Here is an 11,193-nt window from a genome sequence, read left to right on the forward strand (position 1 = left end):
CTTTGTTGTATTAAACCACTGAGATTTTGAAGTTTGTTTCTGCAGTGCATTAGCATATTAATCAATACTGTATAAACTAACTTCTTGAATTGCTTTGAATTTAAATTCTGAAAGTAAGTGTTTAAATTCACCTAATAAATGTCCTTAGAGTCCTATATGAGATCATTTTGGGCATTTTACCTGTAATGATTTGTCAATTAGGATAGTTATTTTCTTCTTCTCATTAGAATATCTGCTTATGGATTCTTATTCATTGACTCTTTCCAACAACATTTATAAGACTTAATACTCTAATAATTAGATTCCTGAGAATAGTAAATTATCAGTGAAAAGTGCACTCATGGCGCTTTTCTAGTATAGTAATGCACTACTTGACACAGTTGGTACTCAATAAATGTGAACATGTCCATCAAATACCTGTTTTATTAATGTTATTTGATGTGTTATTACCACAGAGACTGCACTATTAAATGGCCAAAGGCCAATCTCAGGTAGTACAATGGATATGGAAATTAGGTTTCTCACTTTCAGTAAAGAAACCTTTTACGAAATCTGAGAGTGGAATAAGTATGTTGACTCGGGGCTATCAGAAGAGACCACGCAGATGCGGAGGTGCTTGTTGAGGGGGACTGAGGTCCAGACCAATTTCCAATCTCCAATCCGCTCTGTCCCAGAAGGCATTAGTGAGTAGAAGGAACACTTTTATAATTAGTCCCCCTAGAATAGGTACCTTTTTGTAATTAGTTAGTCTAGAGGAAGTACCTTTCTTTTAGCACAGATTTGCACATCTGCCTACAGAAGACTTTCAGTGGAATGGTATCTGCAAAAATATCATTTTGGTTTGATGGGTTCAGACAACAGTTTTAAATGGAATCTCAAAGTCTGATGAGAAGACAGAAAACAGACTATTTTCAGTAGGTTGGGTACAAGTGAGCAGTAAAGGCCAAAGGATGGTATTGGCATTATTTTAAAGCAGTGATTCTCAACTGGGGGCAAATTTGCCCCCTGGGGGATATTTGGCAATGTCTGGAAACATTTTTGATTGTCAAAATTAGGGAGGTGCATGGTGATACTGGCATCTAGTGGGTAGAGGCCAGGGATGCTGCTAAACATCCTACAAATACACAAGATAGCCACCCCCCTCATTTAGAATGAAATAGTATCCACTCTAAATGTCAGCAATGCCAATTGAGAAACCCTGACATTTCTTTCTTTCTAAAAGAAGAAACCCCTAATATCTAAAATCTAATTGTATGTTTAGAGTCATAAGCCTATCTTCCCAGGACCTTCTGTTTAAGGAAACTTTGTTCATAATGTATACTTTTCTAATTCCAGCTAATTATAGTGCCTTACAGTGTTCATACGTCAAAAGTTATTTAAGGGTGATTGCTTTTACTCGCTCAAAAACAGAATCCTCAGTTTGAATATAAAGTCCTAATTTTTACTCTTAAACCCCTTTATATTTTTTGCAATAACCCATCCAAGTTCTCCTGGAAATTGGGTTGAGATAAAGGGAGGGCAAGACCTCAAATCCACGACTAGAGAGATAACTGTGTTTCATGGGGTGGAAAAACATGAAATTCTGAGTCTCGGATGGCCCTCCTAAGGAAGCATCAACTCCCACCGCTCTTCTTAGGGCATCGATCAGTCTGCCCGATTGGTTTTAAGATTACTGCCGCTGTCCTCAAGGACTGCCTGCCTCTGGACAAGACCGACAGGTAACGCGTCCCAGCAGTTTTAGCCGGGCAGCCCCGTGTCCCGAAGCACAGGCCCAAACTTCCGGAGCACACCGCTCGACAGTGGGCGGAGCGGGGTGGAAGGCGGGCCACCGATCTCCTCTGAGGACTAGAGCACCGGGCAGCCCAGGCAGGTCGAGGGTCTGCGAGGCGACCGGGCCCCTCGCGGCCCGCCGGAGGGGCCGCGCGCCGCCGGAAGTTGGAGGGGGCGCTCTCCCGAGCGCCGGCCCCAAAGCCTGGCCCTCCACAGGGTCCGCCCTCCGCCGGGCAGGGAGCCACGGCCGCCAGGACCCGCCCCCTCGCCTTCCAGAGCAGGCGACAGGCGGCGCGGGGAGGCGGGGCCGCGGCTGCCGGCGGTGTCTGCGCCTCGCGGTTTCGGAGCTAGCAGACGCTCGGGGAACATGGCGGCGGCGGAGCCTGCGGTCCCGGCGCTCCCCAGCGGCGGTGGCGCGGGGGCGCCGTCGGGCACGGTCCCCGTGCTCTTCTGCTTCTCGGTCTTCGCGCGGCCCTCAGTCGTGCCGCACGGCGCGGGCTACGAGCTGCTCATCCAGAAGTTCCTCAGTCTGTACGGCGACCAGATCGACATGCACCGCAAATTCGTGGTGCAGCTCTTCGCGGAGGAGTGGGGCCAGTACGTGGACCTGCCCAAGGGCTTCGCGGTGAGCGAGCGCTGCAAGGTGCGCCTCGTGCCGCTGCAGATCCAGGTGGGTCCCGCGGGAGGGCCGCGCGCCGAGCCGCAGCTCCCGGTCCCCGTGCGTCCCCGTCCCCGCGGCGCTCCTCAGGTGCCCCGCGGTGGCGGGCCCCGCGCGCCTCGCCCGCTGGGGAGGGCCGTGCCGCTGTCGCAAGCCTCCGGGATGGCCCAGCGAAGGAGCCTGTCCGAAAGTGACGGTCACCGGCTGTCCTCGGCCGAGGACGGGGCGTGGGCCTCCCGGCTATTGGCGGCGCGCGCGAACGCCCCCACGTGTGTGGTCCTCAGCCGCCCGCATCTGCTTTGTGTGTCGGGAGCCAGTCCCAGCCTCCTGCGTAACCGAAGGGCTGTGCAGAGTAGCTGTGTTTTTATTTGGGGTGATGCAGAACCGGGGAAAAGAGATTGTGGGGAGTATCGGCCTTAGGGTTTGTTCCCGGAGTTGTGTTTACCACTTGGGAAACACAAACTTCAGGAGTCTCATTCTTTCACCCATCCTCTTCCCCAGTTTTCAGCTCCTTTGATCTTAAGTCTTTCCTAACCTTAAGTGAAATAACCTTGTTTAGCCTCTTCCTAATAACTGTCAACTGAATCTGTTGATTACATATATACGTTGCCTACCTTGAAAAAGTCGTTTGACTCAGCATTGCAGCACCTTCTTAAATACCCAACTTTATCTAGACCATTCATGCTGGCTGAAAAAGTTGTCATACCTGAGGATTATTTTATGCCTTTTTAATATTTTTAAAAAGCCGTGCTCTAATACTGCGCAGATCTACCTCCTGTGTTCTTTTTATGCTCAGCTCAGAGGATTCACCGGAAGATTTATCCTGTTGAAAAGCAAGAACAAAAGGTGTATTTTAGGTACTACACCACCACCATTTTTTTTGGTTGAGAAACCGGTAAGCCATTTCTTTAGAAGACCAAACTGAAATGTGGGATTCAGGATTAGAAGGCATTTTAATATTTAAGTGTCATTTTCTGAGGACTATTCTGTAGTTTTTGGTGTTTTGTTTGTTTGTTTTTCACTTGTAGTTGTCTGTGGAATTGGTCTTGTTTGCTATTACTCCAGCAAGTGATAGCAAAGGAAGACCAGAAGCTTCCAAAGCAGATACTTTAACCAGAAGGCAAAGGCTATGAGATTCTGTGGTCAACCTTTGGAGAGCCAAAAGGGAGGCAGTTGGTGTCTGATACCCTAGAATTTGCCCTTTTCTTGGGAGAGTTGTGGTTGGTAGGTGTTTACTACCACCCATTTTTATGCCTTCAAGAGTTTTCATGGCTGACACCTCTCTGCAGCTTTCCTTGTCAGTCTGTTTAGATTATTGCTGCCAAAATATGGAAGAAGCTGGATGCACCTTTGACAAATCCATTAATAAAGGGGAGAATCCAAATACTAGCTGAAGAGATCTGGAGCTTTACTGAAGATGCAGACTTCTTTGTGATGCATTTCCTGTAGTGGTTGGGAGGGAGAGTGGATTGTTACCTAATAAGATGTTATGCCAAACTAGCACCCTCCCCAAGTCTTTAAGACTTTCCCCTCCCCCAACAATGGGATTTCTTATTTTGAAAAATTTAAAGCCTGGATCTGAGAACTCGTTTTAACTTACCAGTTTAGAAGTTAATAAAATATATGTATATACCTGAAATGTCTTGTACGTTCTCAAAAGGCATTGTATAATTCAGGTCACATGTGGCTTTTGAAGTCTTTTGCTTGGTATTGGAGATAAAATATAGTTTTGTGGTGATGTTTAAAATAATAATTATAATATCACTACTCTGTCCCATTCTTGTAAAAATGTTATTTTTTTCCCACTAAATAGTCCAATAATTCTTAAGCATCTGTTATAGGATACTTTATATATTTTAAAGTATTTAAAAATATTTTTATATTCTTTCATTTTAGTAATCACAATAGCTTGACTTCTTCAGCCAGGTGCCTCCCCCAGCTTAAAAATAGATAATGTGGAGGGATATACACACATACCATATATATCCATATACTTATTCTGATACCTATTTATATGAAGAGAGATATATATGTGTGTGTGTATATGTGTATGGATATTCTCAGAAGCAAAAGGGAAGATACTTCTTTTCATGACCGTTTTACTGTATTTTTTTGGAACCTGGCTGTGTAATCCTAGAGATGTGGACATTTTATGGCTGAACGAGAACTTAGAGTTCACTCCACATTTGAGTGGCAGCTGTAAGTGCCTGGCCCAGTGAATGTAAACATGGGTAAGACCCAATTCTTGTTCCGTACCTAGTAATCTAACTCCTTCATTTTACCAAAGAGCAGAACATGTAGGAAATTGCCTGAGGTTCCATGGCAAAGCGTGTGAAGGTCCTACAGCTGGCCATAGCATTTATGTTCTCTTTTCATGCTTAATGAAAATATCAAGCAGAATGGAAAACAAGCCGCAAACTTGAGCTTGTAACATCATTTGTTTTGATGCTATTCATTGTTTCTGTGGAACAGATGCCTGTCACTCAGCAAGACTCAAGGTGGCCTGTCAGTGAGGCCATGCTCTGGGTATGATAAGCCCCTTCTCCCAGAGGCAGGGATGAAGAGCATGTTTGGCCACATGTAATCCACAGCTTAAATAATGCCATTTATTATTTCTCCAAGAATAGGCCTTATAGCCTCTGTGGCCCTGGCTAACATACAATATATTCTAGAATGTATTCTTAATTTACACAGGGGTCCAAGTTTGCTTTCACGCCTGTCTGACTGACATTGCTAGTGACCTTGTAAAACACAGTGGTTGCTTGTGCCACACTGTCTGCACTGGTGGTTGGTTAGTGGTTCTGTGGGGATTGATCTTTAAGACCCCCATTGCCAGTATTAGGCTGTGGTAACTTTTTAGTGTCTTCTTTTCTGAAATATTCTGTCCAGGTGATCGAGTGTCTGAAGACAGCTCACGTTTCAAGCACGGTTTATGTGTCTTCAGCCTTGTCAAAATGCTTGAAGTCTAAGGAATTTTGAGACGCAGGGGAAGAAATGTAAATGAGAGGATTATACAGTGGGAATTTAGGTCATTTTTATGACTTATAAGTGTTCATTTTTCGCAAGGTATTTCCCAAGTTTTAACTAATGGAGAATTCAACCCTGGAAACTCATGTAAATTTGATATCATACCACTACCAGTGTATTTTTCCAGCTTGTCACCAGGGAGGGCAGAGCCCAAGTAGAAGAGAGGAAGAAAAGGACATAGTAAGAATGACACCAGCGAGAGGATTTTACTTCGGTATGTAGGAGGGAAGGCTCTGGCAGCTTTGTGTGGGCAGAAGATAAGGGCTTCCCTGGGAAGGTTATTTCGACTTTTTCCTGAGGTAGTTAATTGGGAAGGGATTCTGCTCCAGGTTTTACTTCTTGGAAGTTTATTAGTACTATGATTATTTTAAACAGAGGTGTAGACATTTTATAGCTAGAAGAGACCCCAGAGTACATGGTGGGAAGGGAGAGAAGGCAGGGTTTGGAAAGAAAGGGGAAAGGACTTGGGTCTCCCTTGGGCTTGCTAGTTGGAAGGTGGTGATTTTTGATTTCAGAACCTTTACTATGGAGCATGCAGGAGGAGCAGGTAGATAAGCTAATGCTCAGAACTCTTGAGTTAGAGAAGCAGGCAGGAACTATCTTGGGGGGCACACAGTGTCAGGGGCACTGGAGAAAACAGCTGGATCCTGAGGGTATGATATTGTCTGCCCGCCCACTTTTTAAAAAATTTAACATTGCAGATTACTGCCCAAAGCATTGTACACATTTTGCCTCTTGTGGATACATTAGAGGCTACCTATAAATAAACTGTGTTTGAGTGGGAGCTAAACACAATTTCCAAACTGTGTTTGGAAATTTTTTCTTTCATTTAGTTTGCCAAGGAGAATCCAAAGTAGATTCAGATATCACTGTGTTCCTGGGATCTGGCCAACTTCACCTTCACTCTAACCTCAGGTACAATCTAAAGAAATCCATCGTCCTTAACACTGAAATTGATGGAGTTGGCTGGCTTCCCTTAGGCAGTTAGAAAGCTGGCTGGAATTGTAACCTCAATGCAAGTGACATTAGTGGTTACAGCAGGTGAGTAGGTTGTAAAATAAGAGTGAAATAAATATTATTTTGCAGTCTAAATTTAAAAGCCCCAAACCGTTATGCCAGGAGCAGATCATGTAATTGTCAGTCTTTCGGTGACATTTAGAAATCCACTTTATGAATCATTTCTTAATTCTGTAGACTATGTTAACATAAGTTAGGCAATATCAGTATTTCTTTCTATATATTTATTGTTTTCATAAGGGATTTTAGTAGTAAGTGATATTTTAACCTCATTACAGAAGAACTATTTTTAACATGTGCTGACCTTCAGAGCGTATGTTTCCTATAGGAGGGATACACAGTAACCTAATACATTTATTGATTGATTTACATGAAGCTGATTTAATCCTTGAAATAGCCCTATGAGGTAGATACTATTTTTATTACTTTGTTACAGATTAAGAAGCAGCTGTTGGGAGATGTTAATGATTTGCTGTATTTCATGTAATTGAAATTAGTGAAATTGACACTTGGACTCAGATTCTAATGCCCCTGGGCTGTCCTGTGTAGACCTCTTGTAACCTGGGAGAGTCATGTCACAGACCTTGGGTTTGAGTCAGTATTGGAACAAAGCCTTACTATACCTGTGGTAATCAGGTTCTCAGTGAAATAATGATACCTCATATCCCCTCCTAGACCCCTCTCCCAAGCACATCATGCCTATATTGTGACTATAATAGACTACTAAAATTTTGAAAACATCACATTTACAATTCCAAACTTTAATCATTCCTAAAGATATAGTTTACTCACTGTAGTTGTTCGCTAGGTTGCTGCTGTAACAAAGTATAATACTACAGACTGAGTGGCTTATACAACAGAAATTTATTTTCTCATAATTCCAAAGGATTTAGGTCAGGTTTGGTTCCTTCTGAGGGCTGTGAAGAAGAAGCCGTTCCATGCCTCCCTCCTGGCTTTTGGTGGTTTGTTGGGAGTCTTTGGCATTGCGTGGCTTGTAGACATGTCACCTTGATCTCTCCCTTCCTCTTCACATGGCCTTCTCTGTGCCCAGATTTCCCCTTTTAATAAGGATGCCACTCATGTTGGATTAGGCACCCACTCTACTCCAGTATGACCTCATCTTATCTACTTATGTTTTCAGTGACTATTTCCAAATAAGGCCACTTTCTGAGGTACAGTACTGGTGGTTAGGAATTCAACATATGAATTTTAGAGCACACGATTCAGCATACAACACTCACCATGCATTACGTTTATGGAGAGAACAGAAGTGAGGCACCATGTATCACTAAGCAAGGCCAGCCACTGTGTATGTGCCTGTCCTGAATAACTGAGCAAGGGAGGAGCAGATTCCTTGCAGATGTAGCAGCCGTTGTTAGAAAATGGTCAGAGCACATGTGGAAGTGAAGGAGGGTAAATACTGTTATGATCGTGGTAATAATGCGACTTGGGGATGAAGAGTCTTTTGAATATGAAATCTAAGGTTGAATGCCAGCTAAGACAGTTCTTAAGAAAGTGGACAAAAAATTTATACTTGAAATTTATCTCTTAAACTGTTGCTTGAGGAAGCCATTGGTTGTGATCAACTTTTTGTATTGAAATATGTATATTGAAATACATATTTGTTATGTATATGTGTATGTGTAGGGATTTATGTATATAAATATATGAAGGTGTGTGTATATACACATTTATTTTTATATGTGATTTCTTCATACTTCTTGAATATGTGTTGATCTGTAATTGCTTTGCTTTTACTCGTGATGGCACTTGGTCAAGGTCACTTTTAATTTGCTATCTTGCAGTTGCAACATGTTTGACAATGAGCAGCACTTTTAGTTATGTACAAGGTTTTGGTTTAAGAGGAATTTCTGAGTCAAGTTATGAAGTCCCTGAATTATAGAGTCAGTGTGTAATTTAACAACAATTACTGAAATTCATATGGGTTTGGGGTGGATGGGGGGTTTGGTTAGAATTTTTCAGTAGTTTTTTCGTTGTTTGTTTTTTGTTTTGGTAGCCTCAAATCCTCCTTTTTCTGTCTTGTAAGATATGGAGTTTATTCATAAAGTAGCATCTTTTCCCCCTGCTACTCTGGCATAGGGAGACCTTTTTTTTTTCATAAACTTTTAATTTTAGAATAGTGTTGATTTACAACGAAGTTGCAAAGGATAGTACAGAGAGCTCCTGTATACCTGACCTAGTTTCCCTTCTTGCTGACATCTTACATTACTGTGGCATATTTGTCACAGCTGAGGAACCAACATTGGTACATTACTATAAGCTGAGTGCCACGCTTCAGTCAGATTTCACTAGCTTTTCCCTAATGTCCTTTTTCTGTCCCAGGATCCAATCCAGGATACCGATTATGTTTAGTTGTCATGTCTCCTTGGACTCCTCTGGGTTATGGCAGTTTCTCAGAGTTTCATTGTTTTTAATGACCTTGACAGTTTTAAGGAGTACTGATTAGATATTTTTGTAGAATGACCTCATTTTCCTTATGCTTCAACCAGGGTTGTGAGATTTTGAGAGGAAGATCATGAAGGTCATTCTCATCACATATCAAAGCTGAATACTGTCACCATGGATTACCTCAATCTTGATCACCTGGCTGAGGCCGTGTTCACCATTACCCTCCCTCTATACTCTGAAGAAGCAGATTACTAAGTGCAGGTCATATTCAAGGGGATGTCAACTCCTGGAGAGGAGAATATCTAAGGCATTTTTGTTTCATGAAATTATAACCAGTATTCTCTGCATAAAAATATGCCTCACCTGCTTATCTCTATGGTTTCTTTCTTTAACTGAAGGTTCATAGATGGTGAATTCCCCTACTAGAAAAGATTTGCAGGGTGCTAAGGATTTCAGGGCTGCATTTTCTGACCTCCTCAATCTGTGTCTAATATGACATACATCTGATGTGGTCCCCTGCCTAGAACAGATACCTCACAGCTAAAATGAGGTATAGGGAAGCACCAGGTAACAGGAACCCCAGGAGACCACAAGTCTGAATATTCTAGGATTTCTGAGTAGGTAAGGTTTTATTCCTTTAAATATCCCAATTTTCAATATTTTGACCATTTTATATGGCAGTCCTAAAATATTATGTACTTATTTTCTTAATGAGTGTGATAAAATGATTTTGTCCCAATTTATAACTTACATACAGCTTGTTACTCCTTCATTGGAGTCTAGACTGAGAACTAGTTGAGTTTTTATCTGCTTTTATTGTATTTTTAATCTTTACTTCCTCAGCTGTCATTTCTTGCTGCTATCAGTTTGCCTATCTTCAGCAGTTTCCTTTCAGATTTGCTGTTTCCAATCCTGTGTTAATTTATAATCCAGACAACCAGACTTGTTAGGAATGTATACAGTTAGTCAATACAGCCTGAGATAAGATCTGAAAGCTGGAGATAGAAGCAAGTGTAGGCTGTGTGTCAGTGCATGACCATCCAGCATACTTAGGCAACTGCCTGGGAGTTTTATTTTGCCTGCTTGCTGGTATTCACATGTGGTAGAATGGCAAGATTGCTAAGGTGCATTACAGTTACTTGAAACAAGACAGTTACAGCTAAACTGCTTTTCATAGTGTCCCCTCAACACATTGTGGATGACTAGGGACCCCTGGTTCAAATTTCTAAACGAATATATATATATGGATTTTAAGCCTTTTGAGCCAAGATTTAATGTTTACTGAGAATTTAAGATACATGGTCATAGTGACTGGTTTTCAGCAAAGTACCCGAAGTACTTACATATACATCAGACTCATTGCTTTTGATAATGACCAAAATGGAAGCATGGTACTTGCATTAAAAATTTAAGTAAGGAAGCAGCCAAAGACGGCATATATAATTTAAGATGCTTGAATATTTATTTTAAACATACTTTATTGGCAGAGTAGGAAAACCCTCCACATAGTGTTAGAATTAAAGATGACACTCGCATTCTGACATGAACTTGGTGTTGGACTGCACATGGTTAATCAGTGCACACCTATAGGTTAATACCAGAGGGAGATTAAGGTGCCGGAGTCCTTCAGACCAGGACACAGATAAATAAAAGTGCAAACTGACTAGAACAGTCATACTGTTAAGGATAAAAGATTCCTTTTGATGATTCATTTAATTCTTGTAGTAATTGTTTCTTGGGAGTATGCCATGTGCACAGATACTAAGGCGGAGTCTAGGGCCAGGCTGGTGGTGAAGCCACCACCATGTAATCAGGACTCAGGTTCCTCTATAAAATTATGAGTAATTATTGTCTGTGAGTGGTTTAGGTTAATTAGAGGGGAGACTTACGGGGTGCCTAGTAAGAGTAGTGGCATGGGTTCATTCATGATCAGACTGCATCCTTTCCAGAGCTTTCTCTAATTTGAGAAGGTAGAAAGAAAATTACCATGGACTTTTAAGAATTAAATTTTTGTATTCAACAGTGATTTTTCACTTTTTGGTAGATCCATATTGGGCCCAAGTTGTTATAAGAGACCAACTACAGCAATTAATGTAAAGCATGGTAATCTAATACCCAGTTTTCATCTTAATTCATTGATTTTCCTGATTGTGATAAATACGTGTAAGAATTCAGATGTCAAATTTATGTCTTTCCATTTGACAGTGGTGATGTGCTTAGCATCATTTCATTGCATTTTTTTTAAGTCTAAGAAGTTATTCTTTTTTTTTTTTTTTTTTTTTTTTTTTTTTTTTTTTTTTGCTGTATGCGGG

The 11,193-nt window shown here is 41.6% G+C and overlaps 1 protein-coding gene across 2 annotated transcripts in view; it reads left to right on the forward strand.

Annotated features, from left to right (window-relative positions):
• The first annotated feature begins 2,078 nt into the window (after window positions 1–2,078).
• Window positions 2,079–11,193, forward strand: part of ISOC1 (isochorismatase domain containing 1) — a 19,695-nt gene continuing 10,580 nt past the window's right edge. Inside the window, exons 1-2 of one of the 2 annotated variants that reach the window (XM_028493198.2) lie at window positions 2,083–2,440; window positions 3,225–3,323. In XM_028493198.2, the coding sequence (XP_028348999.1) occupies window positions 2,138–2,440; window positions 3,225–3,323 (402 nt within the window). In that variant the 5' untranslated portion in view covers window positions 2,083–2,137. Of the gene's footprint in view, window positions 2,441–3,224; window positions 3,324–11,193 lie in introns of both variants that reach the window. The other variant, XM_024124550.2, reaches the window with a different exon arrangement.

Source organism: Physeter macrocephalus, chromosome 8 (genome assembly GCF_002837175.3).
Source record: "Physeter macrocephalus isolate SW-GA chromosome 8, ASM283717v5, whole genome shotgun sequence".
Classification (NCBI taxonomy): Eukaryota; Metazoa; Chordata; class Mammalia; order Artiodactyla; family Physeteridae; genus Physeter; species Physeter macrocephalus.